Source organism: Xiphias gladius, chromosome 18 (genome assembly GCF_016859285.1).
Source record: "Xiphias gladius isolate SHS-SW01 ecotype Sanya breed wild chromosome 18, ASM1685928v1, whole genome shotgun sequence".
Classification (NCBI taxonomy): Eukaryota; Metazoa; Chordata; class Actinopteri; order Istiophoriformes; family Xiphiidae; genus Xiphias; species Xiphias gladius.
This window is the reverse complement of record NC_053417.1, coordinates 13,092,706-13,115,140: the sequence shown is the minus strand read 5'-3', so window position 1 is coordinate 13,115,140 and position 22,435 is coordinate 13,092,706. Positions and strand designations below refer to the sequence as shown.

Here is a 22,435-nt window from a genome sequence, read left to right as displayed (position 1 = left end):
TCCCTCTCAAGCACAGCTTTTATACCCCATCCCCTCCTCCTCCTTTCCTTACCCCCACCTCCAACTCTCCCTTTAGCCTTGGTCCCCGCAGAGCATCCTTTCATGTGTTTGAAGTGTAGGGCACAGAAAATGAAAGTGTGTGTGCGTGAAAGAGGCGGGGGTGAGGAGGAACTCTGTGTGCATGTGTGTGGATGTGTGTGTGTGTGACTGTGTAGGCGCAAGGTGGTGTTTGAGAGGCTCTCTCTGGACCTGATGGGCAAAAGAAGAGTTGGGAATGGGAGGAGGGGCTGAAATTGGAGGTGGAGGTGGAGGGGTGGCAGGGTTGTAGAAATGGCCAGGAGGGCTTTTCCTCCCTCTTCATATGATGAAAGGAGAGAGAAAAGAAAAAGAAAGGTGGGGGTAGAGATCCAGATGAAAGTGAAGGGAGGGGTGGGATGGAAGTGGTGTTCTTCTGTTTTGTCCCCTGCAGTTTAGTCTGGTTTGAAACATGAAGCGGTACACACCATCTCTTTATTATCATCCCAAAGAGCTGAAAACTCCAGCATGTGATTGGTCAAAGTACAGACAGTCAAACACATTCAGTGTGACAAACATGCCACAAATTTACTGCAGGCTAAGCATATGATACTGGTTGAATACATCTTCCTGAAAAGAGACTTAATTTTCTGGTGTATGGTGTGCTTTAGCAGATGGGTGTCAGCTTTTGTGTACCTGCCAGTCCACCAAATCCATCACGGGGCCGGCCGAGCTGTATCAGCGCAGCGCTCCTTTGCATTCTCACACCGAGGAAAACCCGGCTTAACCGAGGGGATTTAGGCCCAACTCCGGGAATGATGGCAGGGAGAAAAATGGGATGGCACAAAGGGGGGATAAGCAGGATGGGTCCTAGTGTTAAACTGGGACCTCCCAAAATAACTTTTGCAAAGGAAGAGATGTGTGCCAGAGTGGGTGTTTGTGTATCCTCAATTAGGACTCTAATTTGAAGTCAGAGGGACTCTCCCCTTGTGTTCCAGCAGCTGCAACACAGAGTTTTAGAGGGGGAAATTCTGAATCTGAGCACCTACTCTGTACTCACACACACAAATGCACACTGAAGGGCAGAGCCCCAGGTGACCCAGCTCCTCTCAGTTCACATGATGAAAGAGAATTGGGGGGTGAATCTGGAAGTGAATCTGGACTGGATAAAAAGAGGCTGGAATAAGAGGTGAACTGAAATAAATAGCAGACAGAGAAATTGTCACAATAAATTTAAAAGTTCTACAGCGTTATAAAGATTGTATTGTCTGGGTTTAAAGAAACACTCCACCTTTAACATATCAAAGTCAGGGCCGTAGCTACCATTGACTCACAACTTTGGTTTTTAAGCCTCATATGTTTTTTGACTAAATATCTTTGACTGATTTTAGACAAAAATCTACATAAAATAAACATTATTTAGTATTCTCTAGCAGAATTAGCTACCTGCCAGTATAAAGAAGGCATTAGACAACATATCAATTTTTAAAATGGATATATGAAACTTTATGATTTTAAAAATTTGGTGTGTGGCTTAAGTGGGTTGGGTCCTGCTGGTGGAATGTGAACTTATGACCTTGGTTTTTTTGAAATTCCTTGTTATGGCCCTGGTCAAAGTCGATCTACTAATAACAGGGAGTACTACTCAGCCTGTGGAAACATTTTTTTAAAGTCTTCTGTGGCTCTCCAGAGACAGAAAGGAGCTATGTCTAAGAAAATTACTCAAGTGACATCAGTTGAGTAATTTCATCTTGGAGACTAGAAATTTTTAACTGAGTGCATGGAGTTTGAAAGACGTATTCACCTGGCAGGGAGGGTCTAGTCAAAGACACTACTGAGTTGCATTAAGGGAAGTATCGGATCCAGTGTTTCTGGAGCTCGATCCTAATTAATGTCTGAAGCCAAAAGTTATTGTCTCTTCCGTGTGACATATTTTGGCCGCAATATAGCCAGGATATCTTGGGCTCTGCTGCATTGATTGACCATTCTTTTTAAAATTTGTCTCTTGGAAGTCTCCAAACTTTATGGAAGTGCAACACTGAATCACTTGAGTGCCCCTTTAACTGAGCCAGTCATACAAAATAATTGGTGAGGTGGGATTGTGACCACAGTAAACTCTTAGAGGTCAACTCTTCCACCCTGTCACCCCTACACCATGTATGCAAGTGCACAACAGACTGTGTGTGTGTGTGTGCGTGTGTGTGCGCGCATGTGTTTGTGTATGCACTCTTGGGCTCCAGTTCCCTCCGATCCTTCCCTTATCTCTCACAAACCCCCCCTTATCCACCCACCCCCATACACACACACACACACACACACACACACACACACACACACACACACACACACACACAAACACAAACACCCTTGTCTGCCGCCAGGCGAGTCCCCTGCGGCCTGGCGCAGCAAACAGATCGATACACCGGAGCTAGGCCACATTAATATCTGTCGCTTCACCCCCCCATCCCCCCACCCCGGCGCCCGCTCAACTGCTTCAGCACACACAACACACAGAAACACATAGCCAGGCACACACACGCAAGCATCTAAATCACACGGAGACACATCACACCCGTACCGGCGGCGGAAATGGCCCCTAGCTCCCGAGGGATCTGTCTAATTAAAAAAGTGGGGGGAGTGGAGTAGAGCAGAGAGAGAGGATAGATAGATTGAGGCAGAGAGAAAGAGGGAGGAGAGAAAGGAGGAGGAGAGAGAGCAGGATGGATTTTTCTCTCATTAGAAGCCATGTCTTCTGGTGTGGCCTGGCCTGGCTGATAATGATGAGGCCTCTTCTCCTACGAGGGCGAGAGAGAACCGGGGTCGCTGGGAGAGGGGAAGAGCAGAGAAAGAGATGGAATGAGGCGAGTTGTAGAGGGCAGAAGGTGGAGAGAAGAGGGCAGGCAGAGATTGAGGGAGAAGGTGTGATGATGGTGGCGAAGGTGGGGAGGGGTAAAACTGCTCTGATGTGTGAAGTTGCTTTTTGCTCACTCAGTTGTACAAAAACACAGTAATTATTCATTATTCACCATTATTTATTTTGAAAACATTATCACACCATAATTTTTCATGGAATAATCCTTTTCGTTTTCCGCATCCACCTCTTTATTTCCTCACATTTGCTTGAAACTGGTCAGCTCAATTCCAAAGCGTGACAGATGGATTTGAGCACTATGTGCTAATTTCATACACCTCTGCCAAAATGTCTGTTTCATTTATCTTTGTTGAGTGTGAGTGTGTTTACATAATTGTGTCTGTACGCGTATATGGGTGTAACATGGGGATTAGAAAATGCATCACAATCATTTCAGTATTACTGTGGAATGAGTAGAGTGAGATCTTTAAAATGACTTATTGGTGTTTTTATGAGCTATCTGCATACATAACCCTTGCATCCATCTCTAGAGGACAATAAACAACTTTTTAAAGTATGCTTCTCTTCTTCTATTTTGCCCCAAAACCTGTAATGTTTACACTTACAGCTAATGTACAACACACTTAACAGAAGCCATTAACTATAAGCTGGTTAAATGTATAGTCAGTTGGATTTGCTGTCGGAAATTTTCCACGCACTGCAGAGTTTCTATTAATATCTTAGTGTAGATGTGAGGAGCTGGATGCTAAATTTGTTTTTTATCCTCCCCTCTCTCTTGCCTTCCCTTTGCTTTTTTTCCCTGAGTCCTTCTTGGCTGTCCTCTTTGCCCCAACTATTAATCCTTCATCATCTTTGTCTTGTCAACTCTATCTTCCCATCTCTCTCCCTCTGCTGTGCTTTCCCTATCTTGCCCCTTCGCTCCTTATTCAGACATGCTGCGTGCTCGTCAGGAGGCGCTGGCTGCAGCAGTGAGGAATCCAGTGGCCTTAGAAACTCACCTGCCCTCAGCAGGCAGCTCCTCTTCGTCCAGCCAGAGACGCAAGCAGGGTCTGCCACAGCACCGGGACGCACATTATACCGACAGGTGAGAAACAGATGCTAACACACACTTGTTACCCACATCCCTGTCAGCTGTGCTATAGATAGCTATTGAAACTGCAACCATGCTCTGCTTGAAATACCAGCATTGTTCATTCCAGTTCATGTGACCACATGTAAATGTAGAAATCACAACGAAAAAATGTTCAGAAAATTCTAAGTGGGAGTAAGAGTTGAAGGAGTTAAACAGCTGCCCGTTCACATCACTACACCACTGCACTTTTCTTTCCATTCTTCAACCCATTCCTAGCTCAAGATCTGATCTCATTTTTGGCTTTTTTATTGTGCTGCAGTGCGCGCGTGTGTGTGTGTGTGTGTGCGTGAGTGTGTGCGCGCGCATCTCCACGTACATGGCTAAACTAAGGATCCAATAACCTCTTGGCTACCACTGTATAGCTGCACGCCTGCATCCCTGGCTCTTCCTCCCTCCTCTCCCCCCAGTGCTGGCCCCTGTGCCTCCCAAACAAAGCCGGGGGCAGCGGGAGTGGGCGGGTAATTGCTTGTCGATTATTTATGTGGCGCGGGGAGAGGCGGGGGATCGATAATGGGCCGGCGGTGCAGCAGCAGGGGGGAGGGCGTGTGTGTGTGTGTGTGTGTGTGTGTGTGTGTGTGTGTGTGCGTGCGTGAGTGAGAGACAGAGAGAGGGGGTGAGGGGTAGGGGTGGGGATATAAGCAAGAAGCAGAACGGCCAGGCGCTGTGCGGTGCAGCCTTGGTAGGCTGTGGGGGTGTATATATTGTGTTCATGTGTGTGTTGAGGCGAGGAGGGGAGGCTGATTGTTCGTTTGCGTTTGTTCCATTTTTCTAGCTGCCCGTCTGCATGCGGCCACATATGTGCGGATTGAATTTGGGTTTGTTTGAGTGACTATGTCTGCTAATTTCTGCGTGCGTGTGTGCATGTGTGAGTGTGTGTGGCCAGTGGTGCAGTGTGAATGTGGTCAGTGAGCCGCGGCTGTTCTCCGACAGCACACAGAGTAATTAGCCACACAGGACGGGGGAGAGTTAACTAGGCCTCACCCTCCCGCCATCTATCTATCTATCTATCTATCTATCTTTCTATCTATCTATCTATCTATCTATCTATCTATCTATCTATCTATCTATCTATCTTATCTCAACCTCACTCTGTCCCCTTCTACATCCCCCTGCCTCCTCTTTAACCCTTTCACTTTTAGTATGTGTTTTGGAGTGAGTAAAAAAAGAGGGGTTAAGCGGGAAAATATGTAGAAGTGCCCTTTCCATCACTTAGAGTAATGTCCAAATGCAAGAAAAGGCAAACAGACAGTAATGCAAAATCTTTATAATGCTGCACCTGCATTTACTCACGTGTAAATTCAATATAGGGCCAAAAGTATGTAGAGACATACTTTTGTGTAATTTTGGTCCGTGGTTGTTTTTTAATGTTTTGGGCCAGGTCTCTTACTTCCTATCTAGGGAAATCTTAATGTTACTGCATCAAACATTTTCAGACAATAGCGTGCTTCCAACATTGTGGCAACAGTTGAGGGAAGGCCTTCTTGTGTTTCAACATAGCAATACCCCTGTGCAGGGTCCATAAAGAAATTGGTTTCCCAGTTTGGTGTGGAAGAACATGACTGGCCTGGATAGAGCCTTGACCCTATCCAACACCTTTGGGATGAACTGAGTCGCAGACTGTAGGATAGGTCATATCACCCAACCTCACTGATGCTCTTCCAGCTCTGGGTCATAGCATCAATGGTTTGTGCAGAGATGTTCAACAATCTCATGTGGATGTAATGTTCACATACTTTTGGCCATCTTGTGTATATGTGTGTATACATGCCAGATTGTACCTTCTCCCCATAAAATATACATAACCTGCAAAAAAACATAGAGACAGAGAGGGGTAGAAAATTAAGAAGCGATGTGAGAGTGGAGTGAGTGTAAAGTTAAGAGAAAATTAAAATCAAGATAATTGGGGGGTAAAAGCAAAAAACAGAGAAAGAATGAAAAGCCAAGACTGAGGAAGTGAGTTAGAGACAGAAGCTCTCTCCCGCTCTCACTCTCTCTCTATAGCTCACCTTTCCATCGACCCCTCATCATTGATTATCTGGGGCCCATTAGGGCCCATTGTTAAAAACAAATCATTAGGGTCGCTCGATGGGCTTAGAGCCTGGCGCTCCATTTGTCTGGCCTTAAATGGCACTAAGCTCACCAAGCATCTGCAAGGCAAATAGTGGAGGGATGGAGAAAAGTAAAGAGAAAGGGGGAGAGAGAGAGGGGAAGTGGAAAACATGGAGGCTTAAAATGGGGATGAAGAGGGGAGACGGTGAGAGGGCAAAATGACTGAAAGAGAGAGATGAACGAAAATAGAGAGTGAGGAGATGGAGAGTGTGAGATAAGGGGAGGAAGGGATGGATGGAAAGAGCAAGCGAGATAGAGGGCGATAGGAGAGAGAGAGAGTGAGAGAAAGAGAGACAGAGAGAGGGAATGAGCGCGGAGGGAGCCTCATCCATTTTAATGAGCTTCCTGTGTAAATGTGTTCCTGTGGAGAGGGAGCCGAAGGCGGCCGCGCGGCGCTCCTAATCCCCCCACGCTGCCATCATTAAGGGCAGCCCTGTCACACGCGCGCGCGCGCTCGCGCACACACGCACACACGGCCTGCGCTGCTGTGGGACAGGACCGCTGTCGCCACTCTGACAGGTCGTCACACACCAGTGAATTCCCCAGGAGCCCCTGGCCTCACTGCAGGCGGAGAGACGGGGTGAAATGGGGGGGCTCCAGTGATACAGTTTAGCGTGAATATGAGCCCACCTTGCGACTGTGAATCTGCCCATTTACAGTCTCATGCAAAAACTAGGCGTTTTTGCCTCGTCTTTTTATAGGATGTAGGTGCTTTGCCAACAACTTGCACAGATAGGGCAAAAAGAACCCCCCCCCCACCCCCACACACACACACACAAGACACAGACACTCAAGACAGACATGTACACATACACACAGACACAGCCCCAGAGCAAAACATCTAATGTCTGCCACTCCTCCCTCAAAATTGCCTCCTATAAAAGGAGGAAGAGAGGGAGAGATGGAGGAAGGGAGCGCAGGGGAGTGTCAGACACACACACTTTTTCTCTCTCTGTCTCTCTCACTCCCCGTGATTAGGCCTAATTATGGTGGCGCAGACGCCTGGCAGCCCCAGTCATGCAGCTTTAATTGACCGTTATTCATCTGCGGGCTAACGCCAGGCGAGGGTAGGCGGTGCAAGGAGCGGGAAGAAAGAGAGGGAATATCAGAGGGGGGGGGGGGGTGATGGGCGTTTGGCATGCGGGAGCCATAGCGGGGGTGGATGGGAGTTTTGCGGGCGCCTTAGCGTAGCCTAGTGGAACTGCGCGTCGCAAGGCTAATTGCTAGCCCCCGGGGATTAGGCCAGGTGATTACACACTGGGCGGTGTAATTACATAAGCAGCGGCTAGAAGGGCTCCGGCTCGCGGCTCTGGGGTCACGCGTCGCAGCCCTCACCCAAGATTAATTGGAGCTGCCACTCGAGTGCGAGGCACCGCCGGAGAGAGCGGTTATACGATTAGCATTAACATTTCAGCGGCGGAGGCGATCGATGAATGGTTTTCACCCCCCACCACCACCCTCTCAGTACTCACTTTACCCCCCCCCCCCCAAATCTCATCTCCCCGCTCTTCTATGCATGGCCTCCCTCCCTACAGTTCCTCTCTCTCCCTCTCCTTTTCCCTCGCAGTTTAGTGAGGCGGGAGACATGCAGACGCTAGCTGATTTGAACATGGTTGCAAAACAATATTTGCGGTTGCATGAGTCCCAGTGTTGGTTTTGATTTTGTTGTTTTCCTCAGCTTGTTTCCCATGTAAGCTTTTGTGTGGCAGCGGTCACACACAGCTGAGCTCTGATTGGTGTGATAGCAGCAGCTCGGGAGGAGAAAAATGAGAGACCGGAGAGGGAAGAGGAGAGGTGCGGGTAGGAACCAGCTCTTTCAACCTAGAGAGTGAGAAAGAGCTGAGAAAGGTCCTGGAAACATATGCGGTTTCAGACACCGAGCGGCCGGAGAGCATCATCACCCACTCCAGACCCTGTGCCCATGAAGGAGTGCACGAAACTCAGAGAAAGAGAGAGGGATAGAACGAGAGAAGGGATTATAGTGAAAAAAAGAAGTGGGAGAGAAGCTGAAAGAAATACAAAGAGACAAGACAAAGCTTGGATGGATGAGATGGAGTGGTGAAGCGGGGACAGAAAAATACATAGGTGAAAGAAATAAAGTTGAGGAAAAGAAAGAAATGAACAAGACAGATTTTTAGAGGTCACAGAAAAGTAGAGAGACAGGAGTAAAGAAGAGAAAAAAAGATGGGTAGGATAGAACAAGAGACGGAGAGAGAGGGAGAAAGGTGAGAGGCGCCTTTCCCCCTCAAGGAGGACAAAAGACGAAGCCAATAATGGAGAGGCCTTTTCAGAAGCAGAGGTTGCAGGACGCTCCATCCTTTCACCGGATTCAATGCAGCCTAGAGAGCAAGAGGGAGAGAGGGAGGGAAAAGGGAGAAGGACGTAAAAAGGAGAGAAGAGAGAGGAGGGATGAGTGTTAATTAGAAGGTCCTTCAGCCCGTGGCCCCGGTCAAGACACAGGGGCCGCCCCAGCTGTCGGAGCATGACACACTGGCATTGTGCATTCAGCCCTCATTATGTGTGTGGGTCTAGCGTTGTGTGTATGTGTCTTTCTGTGTATATATCGTGCGTGTGTATGTGTGAGGCGGCGGGGGAAGGAGAGGCTGCAGTCCAGGGTACAGCAATGGCCAGCGGCGCTTGTTGCGGCGTGACAAGACTGATGAGGCACTGGGGCGACACGGGGGCCTCTGGAGCTCCGCTGATAAAAATACACCGCATACATTGGTGTGGCAGTGTGCACACACACAAAAGATTGAGCTGAGACGTACTGAGAAAAGAGAAAAACAAAAAATGATTGAACCTATTCATTTAACCATCACGCATTATGCATAAATCCATGCTTAATGCCCTTGTCATTTTAACTTATTCACTAAAATCCAAATTCAACTTAATTTGTCTTTTTATATTTGTGTCCACAGAGAACTGTCCCACCCTCCGCCGCTACTGTCCCCTCCAACTGCCCCTCACATCGCCTTAGGACCTCACCTGCGGCCTCCTTTCCTGGGCATGCCCTCTGCTCTGTGCCAGGCCCCTGGTGAGTCATCAATAATGCTAAGGCTAAATAGATAATACTAGCGTACAATACCAATTGGTAAAAAAAAAAAGAAAAGTAATTTCCACATTTGCACTAACATGGCTTTGTATCAAACCAGACGACTAAATTCCAAAATGGTGTAGTAGCTGTAGGATATTACAATAAACAGACAAGGAATGTAGATTTGTGTTTTTGCAGAGTATCTTTTGGTAACTTAAGTCACTTTTTAACATGTTGGCTCATATATTTGTGCTATTTCCCCATAGTTTCTAACATTTGGGTGCTTTTTAAAATTTTCTGTTTACAGCTGTGTATGTATTTTCTTGCTATTTCTATCATAGGGTATGGTTTCCTCCAACCAGCTCAAGCTGAGATTTTTGCTCGGCAACAGGAGATGTTGAGGAAGCAGAATTTGGCCAGGTGTGTGTGTGTGTGTGCGTGCGTGCTATTATGGTACAGGATGTGATAATAGTGATTATTAAGGCCATATATAATGATAAATGTAACGAAAACTAAAAGTAAGTTTTGTGATGTGGGTTTATTGTCACATAGAAGCTTCAAAGTTTGAAATGTTTCAAAAACAAACTTGTTGACATATTTATATGTTTTTAATATATGCCCATGTAAACTGTATTGTAAATGTGAAATACTGTAAATTTTTAAAGTTCCTTTGTGTTTCACTGCCTTAGACTTGAGATGTCAGCAGAGCTGCTGAGACAGAAGGAGTTGGAGAATCTCCACCAGCGACAGCAGCAGCAGCAGCGTCTTCTGGGCTCCGACCCTCTGGGAGCTCTACCTCCTGGCCTGCCCCCTGACCATCCAGCCCTGCGGAGCCTCCACGACATCCCAGAGGGCCATCCTCTCCGCGAGGAACTGGCCCGCCGTTCAAATGCAATGCTGGTGCTTCGCCACGGGGCTGCCACACCCCTCCTAACCCTTAACCACCACCAGCAACAACCAGGGGCGTCCTCCACACCCAAAGACACCCAGGCACAGAGCTCCACTGCTGGGCCCGATGCTGAATCCAGGAAGGCCCCCCGCAGGGTCCACCAGATACAGCTCCGTGATGGGGATCACACAGGAGGAAGAGTGGACAGAGGAAGGGAGGGAGACAGGGAGGTGCAGGATGAAGAGATGAAGGACTCAGACAGTGACACAGAGATGTATGCAGAGAGGCAGGAGGGCATCGGTGCCAAGTCCACTAGTAAACCCAGGGACAGGGAGAGAGACAGGGGTAAAGAGAGTGGCAGCAAGGGAGTGTGTGACAGTGCCAAGGAGGCTGGAGAGAGCTCAGGGAGGCTGAGTGCCCCTTGTAGCTCAGCAGGTACAGAGTCACCCAGTCGCCACCTCTTCACCCCTGGACTGGGCAAGGCTGATGTTAAGTACCACCTGCCACCTGGGTTCATGCCACCACTGCCTGCTCTTCACGCCCAGTCATTCCCCTTTGGATTCCCCTACGCCAACCCTTACTTTCACACGGGTAAGAGACTCAGACACATACACAAGGCTGAAAGCCGACATGTGAAACCCATTACCGTCACTGTGTGTGTGTGTGTGTGTGTCCCTAGTGTGGAGACCTCTCCCTGTTAGGGGCCCTGCCTCTGACCCCAGTGTGACCCTAATGCACACCACCAGCAGAACAGCCACGTGGGCAGAAAGGGGGGAGGAGGGGGTTGTTTGTTCACATACACACAGTGCGCGCACACACACACACACACCACTTGTCCGTATAGGAATTAAATGCAAGCAGAACATTTATTATAGTTTCAGCGAATACAAGAAAACTATCAAACTAATTTTATCATTATACAAGTTCCCACTATGAGCAGCTATACAAAAATCTAGTCAGTAGAGGTGAATCTGTTTGATTTATCCATACATAACAACATAAAGTTATCCCAACACAAATTTAATTAGTAATTAATAGTTTGTGATTAATGAAGTTAAAATACCAAATATTCAGTGGTTTCACTTTCTCAGTGTGAGAAGGTGCTGATTTTCTATCTTTTATATCATTGTAAATTTAATACCTGTGGGTCACCTTGGGCTCTGAAAAATCATTGGCATTTTTACCAGCCGCGACAGCGGGGCTGTTATAGTGATCACCTTGAGAATCTGTGTGTGTGTGTCGTGGCTAAATGTGGTACTGGAGAAACCTACTGTGGCAGGAACTACCCCAGAAGTGGTTTTGAGTGCTTTGACAGGTGTTTATATGTCTGCATGTCTGTCTTTGGACGGATACTGTCACTGCGGTAGCTTCACAACCATACAAGACAGTCACACAACAATACAGATGTGCAGTTGAGATCAAAATGAAGACCAAGTTCGAAAATGGCTGTGTCCCGACCGATGACCACTGAGTACCGATGTAATAATGTAGTAATGACTACTGAGTACTCATGGGTCGGAACGTCAACTTTGTTGATGGGTGTTGCGCCTGGGGTGATCCCATCACAAGGTGGTCTGTAGTTTAACATTTTTAATCATTATTATTAAACTAATCATAAAAATACACAACAGATCAATTGATAATGACAATGAGTAAGTAATAAGTCCAACCGAGCTTATTTGTGTCAAAACACGTGCCTCGGAAGTGTGCCATTTTTAAAGTTCTGCATCACTAAAAACGTGAACCAGGCAAGATCCTCAGTCTCAATAGCAGCTTTGTACCCAGTGTTTACATTGACACATCATTTTCACCCACTGTTGCTCTTTCAGGCTCAGTGGGAGGTCTTTTCATGGATGGGGAGGACTCGGGCACAGCAAACCCTGTGGAGGACATCAGCAAGTGGAGTGTGGAGGACGTGTGTGGGTTCATAAGCAGCCTGGCCGGATGTGCTGAATACGCACAGGTGAGGACATAGGGAGAGGGAGGAGAGAGAGAGAGAGGAGGGGATGGAGGCCAGGGGCAGGCTGACTACTAACTATAGAAGAATAGTGACCGAGAAATAATTCACACTGCAACACCACTATAGGATTTTCAGAGGCATCTCGTTATGTTTAGGGTGGAAGCACAAAACCTGTGCAGCACAGTTTTTTTTTTTTTTTTTTTTCCAAGTTTATTGTGAATGTGTGTGGATGCATGAATGGTCATGTTTACAATTGCAGCCATATTTGTGAGCTTTGTGTGAATGAGGGTGAGTTAGCAGTGCATGTAGAGGTGTATACCTGTAGCTTGTGTGGATGAAAAATGTATTTGTGCGTACAGCCACATATTATTCCAAAATGAAACATCCAACTTTTGAGAAAAAAGTGAACCAATCTTAAGTTTATTTCAATCTTTAATAAAAAAGAACATGGCACAATATTTTTAAATTTGGTAATTTTTATAGAGTCTTAAAACAATACACACTTGGTGACATGTATTTTACTAGATGCTACAATCATTCTGGCCGTGCCGCAAGGAGATTTCTTCCTAGCGTGACTCCAGTGCAGGCAAATGGGGGACAAATCCGACATCCATGTTCCATGCAATAATGATTTCTAAAGTTCATAAGTCTGATCAAGTGGGTATCTTCAGTCTTCTTAGTGAAAAATTACTTCTTCTTAGCTTCAGATGAACTTTACAGTCATTTTTTTTCATGGAACAAGATAGTGGACTTTGTCCTTCTCATCTCCAGCACTGGAGTCAGGCCAGGAACAGAATTCTTTAGGGCCACAATAGACGGGAGAAATGATTAGTAGCAAATAGACCTTTAAGTATACATATGGGCACATGAATTTGTATTAAGGTTGGAAAAATCGGAACCTATCCTTAAAGAGACAGTAGATATGGTTTTTCAACATTTTTTTCACATCTGGATTCTCTATATGGTCAAAAATGTTGACTGATAATCTTCAGCTTTTTTCCCCTCAAAATGGGTAGGTAACATTTTGGAATAGAGCCAATGTTTTGTAGGTAGTGTGAGTGGGTGTGTAAGTTCGTGTGTCGAGTGTGTTTCTGCGTGTGTGTGTTGGGGCTGTGGCTGAAGCGACTGTGTCTTCGCCAGGTGTTTCGGGAGCAGGCCATTGATGGAGAGACATTACCGCTGCTCACTGAGGAGCACCTGCTCAGCACCATGGGACTAAAGCTGGGGCCCGCGCTCAAGATCCGCTCACAGGTACACACACCACAGACCTGCGTGTGTGCTTGGGAGTGAGCTGTGTGTTTGAATGTCCATTTCTGTCCGTAGGCCCACGACAAACTGCTAGCGTAGCATAGCTGATTCCCTTAAAACTAGCCTGCCCCACAGACTGCAGCCTCTCTTCTTGTGCGCTCTCTCTCTCTCTCTCTCTCTCTCTCTCGAACATACAGTATACAACATTACACAATACTCAACAGGCTGTACTGACATTCATATGGTCTCCTCTCGTCTCCTCAGGTGGCACGTCGTGTTGGCAGGCTTTTCTACATGACTGGATTCCCCCTTGCGTTCCCGTTTCCGCCTTCTGCCACTCTGCGCCCCCCAGAACGGGATCGGGGACCCCTCACAACGCCGTCTGATACCCCTCTGCCCCTCTCTCTGTCCCTGCCCCACAGACCCACCTCCACCAGCAGCAGCTCCTCTCCCTATAGTGGTCCCACCCCGGGGTGCTCCTCCCCCAAGCAGGAAAACGGTAATGGCTCCACGGTGGTGGGAAGATACGAGGCCAAAACTCCTTCGTAGGAGCTGACAGGCTGGGATGAGGAGGGCAGACCTGTCTCAAACTAACTGGAGAGCTAAGGGAGGGGGGTAACCTGAACAAAGAGAGATTGACGCCCTTGGGACCTTTATGCTGAAACTTTTGGGAAAACATTGAACTGGGGAGGAAAAAAAAAAAAAAAAAACAAAAAACAAAAAACTGGACAATATGGACCACATCCGGCAAACCAATCAGAGTCTGAGCTCCTCTGCTGTGGCTGTAGCCAAGCAGAATCCAAAGAAACTGGGTTGGAAGGGAGACACGTGAGGAGACAGAGGAACAGAGAAAGAGGAAAAGGAGACAGCTGGTCACAGACAGCCTGCCAAAAAAAGGAGCGAAGCCCTGCCACAAATGCGACATTCTTCCAAGTCAGACAGTCAGACGCTAGCGGAAACCCTTCCTTCCTTCCTGGGCTGGAGGAAGCTCTGCTCACTCACTTTCTTTCTCTAGTCTATCTCTGACTGCTCTCACCACAAGCCCTGCAGAACCCAGGAATTAAAAAGAGACGCCTCTCCCCTCTTTTCTCTTCCTCCCTTCCCTCTGCTCGCTTGTTTCCTGACGCCAAACAGCAGCGTGGAGCTGTCTTTTTAGAGGCTGGAGTTAAAGCATATGCTGAGCAGCAACAGATCTGACCAGGTCCCTCTTATCATTGCAACTATGCATTCCACTGTCCCAATACCAAAGATGACCGGATGTGTGGAATTCGAACCATGTTTCACAATGTGTCTGCTTCTTTTTGCATTAATAGTCTCAGAGAAAGACTGGTCCAACAGGGGAATGCTAGGCTAGTGCCTCACATGATGGACTCTATTTGGTCTGACACAGGTAGAGCTGTCATTTCCTGACATACAAAGGCTTAAAAATGTTGGTGAAACGGAGAAGAAGTCTATGGTGTGTACGGCTTATGTTATTGTACGCTTGTGTTAACTACTGTGGGAGGTAGGAAAAACATGAAAAATTGTACAGAATCATGCTTAAGATGAAAATATCTTGAAGGTTACATACGTGGTACTTTTACTTTTTGTTAAATGTAGTTGCACGAATAAGGTTTTCTTTACTGAAAAATGTGACTTGCTGAACTTTGGTGGTACTTCTGTTCATACTTCTGTTCTGCCATTTTTTTTAAAAAAAGTGTAATATTAAAAGATGCTCCAATCTTGAATGCTACTTCAGCATATAAATGAGGAAAAAAAATATTTATAGGACTTTTGATGTAGTAGATAAAGCAGATTATGATATGTATTATAATTAGCCCTTCAGATGGATTCCAAAGATACTTTTACTTGGTTTTCTCTTGGTTGCAGGGAAAAGAAAGGCACAAAGCTCTTAATGCAAATGTTTTGAATTTGTTATGGATTTTTTTTTTTTTTTTTTTTTTTTAAACTACGCAAGCAATGAATTAAAATGGTCTCTAGATTTCCCTTCAAAAGTTTTGTCTTCATCCTATTTTTCTATTCACCACACAGGTGAAATAAATCCTAAAGAAATTCCTCTGTTTTCTCATTTCTGTCATATCTGTTCCTGTGTCAGACACTGTATAGATGCCTTTTCCTCTTCAGGTGTTCGTGGTTCTTCTGTAAAAAAATGCAGGAGGGAGTATTTGGTCTTCTGGTGTGTGTGTGTTAGTGTGTGTAGGGGAGGTGACCCATGGGGGGCAGTTGAGGTCAACACCAGCTGTCAGAGTGTGAGGTTCAGCCGCAGGCCAAGGCCTCCTTGCCTGTGGGGATAAACCTGACCCTCCTCATACACCCACACACAGGACCAGAACCAGGAATAGCCCCCCTTCCTCCTTCAAAGAGTTTACACTGAAGCAGTACACTCTACAAACTCTGCTGGGACTTCCCCTTGCTTTAGGCTGGGCCTCTGCACCAGAAGGTTCTGTATTCACTGAAAATGACTAGAGGGGAAATGTGGTGACAAGAATCAAATCTTCATTTGCTACGTTTAAGTCCATGTCAAACAACTAATCTGCCCTGTGTTGTTCACCCAACAAAAGGCCGGTATCACCTTTAATTTGGTGGTGAATGCTATTGAAAGCTGCAGTCAAGCTGAGAAAGAAAAGGGGATAAGTTAGAGTAGGAAAGCTGCATCTGAGCATGTGAATACACAGACAGAAGAGACAGTGGTCGGGGGTGGGGGAGCTGGCACAGAAACAAATCAGCCTGTGTTGCTGCTCTACCACCTGGGCAGAGAGTCTTGGCTCAGCATCAGACGCCACCCTGCCAGCCTGGCACAGCACTGCTGCCTCGGGGCTCTACACCCGCCTCTCTGTACCCGTCCTCTTGGCCGGCCCAGCCTGGCTCGGCCCTGCTCAGCGAGGCTCATAGCTCTCTTCAAATAGCCTGTCCTCACATAGCCTGAGGGTGCCTACAGGTGTGCACATGTACGGAGGACACAAATGACTTATTTCAGGTGCTCATGTGCATCAACATGCACCTACACGCTTCAATTAATTAGCATCTTAGGGAAAGAAGAGGAGAGAGAAAAGAAAAAGAAAGAAAAAAAAAAAAAAAAATCAAGGAAAGAATCTGAATTTTTTCTTTTTACAATTTCATTGCTAATAATATTATATCATGAACACATGTACTGTACAAGTGAAGTAATACAAAATTCAAAAGCAAAGAAAATAGCAAAAAAAAAAAAAAATCCAAAAAAAGTGTAAATATAGATGGCTGGTAAGGTGGAGAGCATAAAAAGTCTTTCCGGTAAGCTCGAGTGTGTGCTCCCATGAACCTCAGTCATCATCTGACAGCTCCAGGTCCTCCACCAGATCCTCGTCTCCCTCTGCCAGCTTTATCAGAGCAGAGGAGGACAGTGGTTGAGGAGCCTTGGACGCCTTTTCACCCTCCTCGTCATCATCATCCTCGTCATCATCTGGAATACAGACAGGAAACACTTCTTATTCAGCTGCTAGAGAATGCATGGAGCCCGGCAGCTATGAGGTCACATTTTGATAATTCATGTGCACGAATTAGTAATTCCCATACTCAGATTGCCTCATTTATGTGTACGCATTACTAAATCCCTTTTACCGAAAGTTAAAAGTTACAGGTTGTTGTTGCTAGTCCAGTCAGGTAGAGACACCTGAGAATTTTATTATTCTGTTGTATGCAAAAGTTTGAGCAAAATTACAAAGAAGTAAATAAAACCCCTGCAGCAAACAAACATTAACAAGTGAGCCTTTCTTCAACTGCTAATGCGCTGTTACCTTGTACTTCATGAACTTTAAAAAAGAAAAAAGAAAAAGGCATGTGCAAAAGTTTACTAACAAGTCAGTACTTAGTGACCCCTCCCCTTCACAGCAATTAGTTGATTCTTAATAGTCATTATATTCAGTTGACTGTCAAATATGCCAAAGAATAGTTGCATATTCTCTCCACTGAGTAGCTCAAACTAGGGGGGGTATTAGGGGATATTTGATATTTTTCCTTAAAAAGTGACTCGAAAAATTAATCAAAGTAGTTGCTGATTATTTTTCAATGAACTAAATGTTTTAACTCTAGTTATAACATTCCATTTTACCTTTTCCCCTTAACACTCATTTCCTCGTTCTGATACTACAATGGATGTTGCAAAATGCAAAAACAACAGGGCTGCTTGGGTTTATACAGTTTTATTTATATATAGTGACTGACCTATGAGGATGTATTTCATGTTTTGGCCAGTAAAAACAGCTTTGTTATATCTGACATCCCTTACGTGTATTTTACTGAATAACAAATGGTTTCTGTTCTGTTCCTTTATGCATTAATTATTAATTCAAGCGATTGAAGTAGGTAATTAGAGGTTAGGAATGTCTGTGCAAACGTTATTAATTTGAGGGTATGACTTGCACATTTTCAATGCAAAAATTAAGGGCTGCCACTAATGATTAATTTGTCAATACTTTTTTCGATTAATCGATTAGAATATCAGAAAACTGACCCTCACAGTTTCCAGTCCAAAGTGACGTCTTCAAATTGCTTATATTTAGTCCAAATCATTCAATCTGCAATACTATAAAACGTGGTCAGTTTTTATTGAAATTGTTCTAGAGGTGTTGATTTAACTTTGATTTAACTTTTTAACATTTTAACATTTTGGAGGATGTAGTTTTTGGTGCTGTTGAGCTGTAACAGCTTGATACAGACAGGTGTTGCTATTATTTCCTCCACCCCATTTATTTCAGTGAGGGTAGGCTAAATAACAAACAGCTCTCTGTGTAATTCACTGCAGCTCAACAGCACCACAAACTACAGCCTCAAATGATCACACGAATGAATCACCACCTCTCTGAAACAGTTTCAACAAAAACTGATCATTATAACCTTTGTGAAGGGAGAATTTATTGCGGGACTGCCAACTGAGTGTATATACACTGATAATACGGGGTAATACCGTCTCTTCTGTATACAAAGTGAATAAATACAAAACAAATTAATAAATACAGAGCAAATTACGACTTTAAAATGTTTGAAAACTAATCATTTGAGTGCTACCAGTATGCTTGCTTTTCGGACACAGATGTTGCACCAACCTGAGTCTCCTCCATCCATCCCCTCGTCATCGCTCATGTCAGACAGGTCTTCAAGATCATCATCATCCTCTTCATCTGACCCACGGCTGCCCTTTTTACCTGAGGAGAGACAGTGAAAAACATTACACTGCACTGAATTTTGTCTAGTGTTACTTTCTGCAGACATTTTTAAGTTTGCATTGATGCATCACTGATGTCTGAGGACTTTGGAGACACCTATATATGGGCCAGGTATCAGAGGCAGCTGAAGTGTCTATTTCCTCCTGAGATGGAACTGAGAGTCGATTACAGACGCCGCTGCTGCTGCACAAACACCCATGACAGTTTACTACCGGCAATTTCAGACATCTTATGCTCATGGCCTAAATATAGCAAATGGAGATAGCAGGCAAGTTCCATAGCTACAATGATGTTGGGAGAGTTGGTGTGTGTGCTGGTTTGTGTTTGTGTGTGTTGGAGAGAAGTTGGGAGTTTGCCTGAAATTGTGTTGTGCTATCTTCAGAGTACTGTGTGAGTGCGTGTGTTGTCTAGCCAAAGGGACAACTGGGGTCCACGAGCTTTGAAGTTGAGGTGTGATGAGAGGCTGGGGGCGTGGAGGAGAGAGAAGCAAAACAGAGCTGCTTCCTCTGTCTGCCCCCCCCCCACACACACACGTTTTACTCTATTTGTGGGGACCCATCATTGACATAATGCATTCCCTAGCCCAAACCTAAAGCTAATTCTAACCTGAACCCTCAAACAGCCATTTAAACGTGTGGGGTTTTCTCATTTCGGTCCCCAAAAGTATAGTGGGAGCCCAGTTTTTGAACCCCATGAATATAGTAAAACAAGCCCCCCCCCCCAAAAAAAAACACACACACACACACACACACACACACACACACACACACACACACACACACACACACACACACACACACACCATTTATTAAAACATCAGCCATTTCCCCCTCCTATCTGAATAGAAAGATGACAACCATGCTCTCACTGTCTCCCACTCTGTTGCTCACATGGTGCTAAGCAGTCTTCAGTAGTACCTTTGAGGTTGCCCCCAAATGACCTGGAAGACTTATTACCCCCACACACTGACACCAGAAAAACACACACACACACACACACACACACCAATCTAAATCATCAGCCCCCTACTCTCACATTCCCCCTCTTTCCGGGAGTGTGTGAGACCACAGGGAGCTTTGGTGAGCTGCCCAAAAGCTTCTGGCTCTTCAAGACTGGACGACAAGGTGGTGGGTGTGGATTTGTGTGCTATCACCGAAATGTGTGTGTGTGTGCACGTGTTGTGAGAACATGCGGGGGCAGCTGGTTGAGGCCCACAGAGCCAGAAAGAGAGAGCGAGAGAAGTAGAATGAAAGAGGTAGAGAGGGAGAGAGAGAGAGGAGTGGGAGCGGCCACCTCTGGCTGTTCCACTGGGCTGGTTTGAATTAGGAACCCCCGCTGGGATCCAAGCCTGTACTTCCTGTCAGGGGGTTTCAGTTCGTGTGTGTGCGCGAAGGGTGGGAGGGCTGGAGGAAAGAAGAACCGGGGGGGGGGGGGGGCAGAGAGTGAGAGGATGAGGCCCACCGCTTGCCGGCAGCTGCCCATCCGTTTGTGGGGACTCTCCCTACAATGAAGTCCAGATGCATTACCCAAAAAAAAAAAAAAAAAAACCCCTGCCGCCTACTCCTTTCCTCTGTGACCTTGGGGAGGGCTTTTTCAGCTTTGAGTGTGTCCGAGTATAAAGCTGTAAAGGCGAGGTTGCAGCTGCCTGTGACCTATGGACGACCCTGAGAGGACGAGACGTACAGGGTTTAAAGGATGAATGAGCTGACGGCTCCTCTTAGCCAAGAAAGAACCAAACTCTCTGATTTGCAAAGAGATTTTCTCTGGGGTTGATTTGGGGATTTAATTTTCCATTCCTTAAAAATGGCCTCTGGATGTTTTAATAACTCAGAGTCATGGCTATTGCTTTGCAGGTCATCCATTTCATGTAGCCAAATCTTTAGGATTGGGACTATCCCAGAAATGGAGACAACAGTAGAGAAATCAGACTCCACTGTCATCACCTCTTAACTTTAGAAGACCAGGCTGTAACGAAACACAGCCCTCTCGAGGACAAGACGGGCAGTGCATCATAACCTAGTGTTCCACAAGTTAAGGAAAAAAAAGCAAAAAAAAAAAAAAAAAAGCCTACTTTTCAGGACAGCGTCATGTGTAACTGAAAAGTGCATGAGAATGAGAATTGGCTTACCTTTGATTTGGAACCCTCCATCATCACCATCTGATTCGCTATCAGACTGAAACAGATCCTTGAACTCCTTCTTGTCCTCTGCTTTCTTCTCCTGAATCTTCTTACGTTTGATTTCAGGGAGGTCCAGATCCTCCATCTTCAAAAAACAAAAAAAAAAAAAAAAAACCAGGGTCAAAATACAAGCCTGCCTGGATGATGATGATGATGATGATCATAAGAAAATTGTTCTGCCAGTAAAAATTTCCACTATATAGCATGATTTATGTAAAGGAGCAATTCTTGTGGGTGACGCTGACAATCATAAAGAAAAAGCTAGAAGTGATTCATGACAACTTCAGTAGGATGAGGTGAATGTTGGTGGGTTTTTTTTTTAGTTGAATAGTTACCCTCTCTTTGCCAGAAATCTCCAGCTGGATCTCCTTCTCCCTCAGCTTCTTCCAATGGCTGTAGTACCTGCTGAGAGGAGTCCCCTCCTCCTGGACCTGCTTCTCCCAGGCCGCCTGACAGAGAACATGGTGATTAAAATCTTTGTTGAAGAATGTACTGTATATACAGGTGTGGGTGGGTGTATGTAAGTATATATTGTGAAATAAGAAGCAGATTGGTGCCTAAGCTTATTGATAAACATGAATATCCGGGGTGGTGGTTCATTTTTTAAATATCTGTTAAGAGAGGTCTTTAGCCGGTTCATTCAGGCTATAAAATGATCTTACTACAAGTGGCTTTCCACTGAAACTTCACATCAATTGAGCAGGAGGAGATGTACAGACAAGACTGTGATACGAGTCAGAAGATGAGGAAAACAGGCAGATTGAAGATGTCTGAAAGGGGAAACCAACAGATCTTCTCCAGCCTTTCCCTAAAGGTATTTGTGAATGATATTGATTAGGCCCAATCACATTATCTGACCAACAAATCCAATAGAGCGAACAGACCACGGCCTCCTGTGCCCGTTAGCTTAACACATTTACCACAGTTTGCTGTGCGGCTATTAAGATAGGTGACATGTAGAACCCCCCCGGAAACAAAAAAAAAAAAAGATTGGATCAGAAAATGAAAATGGAAAGGCTACTTCTGAATTCAGCCTAGATTCAGACAAACAATACAAAAAATTTCCACAGGAGAGAGAACGACACACCAGTGCGAACTGGATGGCGGGAGGGCATCATTAATTAGGCTAGCTCTCAGTTTGGGTGACATGTCAGTGGGGGGTGGGGGGTGGGGGCTCTTGGCCAGAGGGGGGCCGTGGCCTTTTCCACAGCAGCAGCAGGGCTGTCCCCTCTCCTTTGCCTGCGGTGACACCTCTACTGCTGCCACGATGCAAGGGAGTGGATACCATGGCGACAGCCTCCGCTGAGCAGAGAGCTCTGGCGACAGGGGCTGGCGCTGCCGCAGTGCCGTGCTGTCTGTTGTACTTTGTTAACACACACACACACACACACACACACACACACACACACACACACACACACACACACACACACACACACTTCCATGTGTATATGCTCACATACACACGGCTCATCAGCTAAATTACACAAAGACCATCCTCTTTAATTTCATCCTTAAATGCTCTTTAATATTAATCAGCGGTACACTCTCAGTGGCAGCAAAGCCACATAAAAGTGTGTGTGTGTGTGTGTGTGTGGGACAGGTAGCATAACTAGAGAGCACACCCACACAACCTCACAAACACACACAAACACATACACATACTGATGGCTACTCATTAAGGCAGAGGCACCACTGGTTCAAAAGCCCATAAGAGCTTCCAGTAACCACAGGGTCGTTCTTAACCAGGCTTTGAGTTTGCACAGGGAGGTGGTCTCCATCGTCAGTCGCTGCCT

The 22,435-nt window shown here is 45.8% G+C and overlaps 2 protein-coding genes across 4 annotated transcripts in view; one reads left to right on the top strand and one right to left on the bottom strand.

Moving 5' to 3' along the window:
• The window catches only part of samd11 (sterile alpha motif domain containing 11), a 50,780-nt gene extending 35,606 nt beyond the window's left edge, over positions 1–15,174 (top strand). For 2 of the 3 annotated variants that reach the window (XM_040153126.1, XM_040153128.1), the window contains exons 7-13: positions 3,818–3,971; positions 9,047–9,162; positions 9,504–9,582; positions 9,852–10,642; positions 11,881–12,014; positions 13,152–13,262; positions 13,524–15,174. In XM_040153126.1, coding sequence (XP_040009060.1) covers positions 3,818–3,971; positions 9,047–9,162; positions 9,504–9,582; positions 9,852–10,642; positions 11,881–12,014; positions 13,152–13,262; positions 13,524–13,808 — 1,670 coding nt within the window. In that variant the 3' untranslated portion in view covers positions 13,809–15,174. The remainder of the gene's footprint in view (positions 1–3,817; positions 3,972–9,046; positions 9,163–9,503; positions 9,583–9,851; positions 10,643–11,880; positions 12,015–13,151; positions 13,263–13,523) is intronic. The other variant, XM_040153127.1, reaches the window with a different exon arrangement.
• A 1,287-nt stretch (positions 15,175–16,461) lies between these two features.
• The window catches only part of noc2l (NOC2-like nucleolar associated transcriptional repressor), a 19,153-nt gene continuing 13,179 nt past the window's right edge, over positions 16,462–22,435 (bottom strand). Inside the window, exons 15-18 of the mRNA XM_040153067.1 lie at positions 20,975–21,088; positions 20,589–20,724; positions 18,341–18,439; positions 16,462–16,698 (exon numbers count right to left, since the gene is read on the bottom strand). Coding sequence (XP_040009001.1) covers positions 16,559–16,698; positions 18,341–18,439; positions 20,589–20,724; positions 20,975–21,088 — 489 coding nt within the window. The 3' untranslated portion in view covers positions 16,462–16,558. The remainder of the gene's footprint in view (positions 16,699–18,340; positions 18,440–20,588; positions 20,725–20,974; positions 21,089–22,435) is intronic.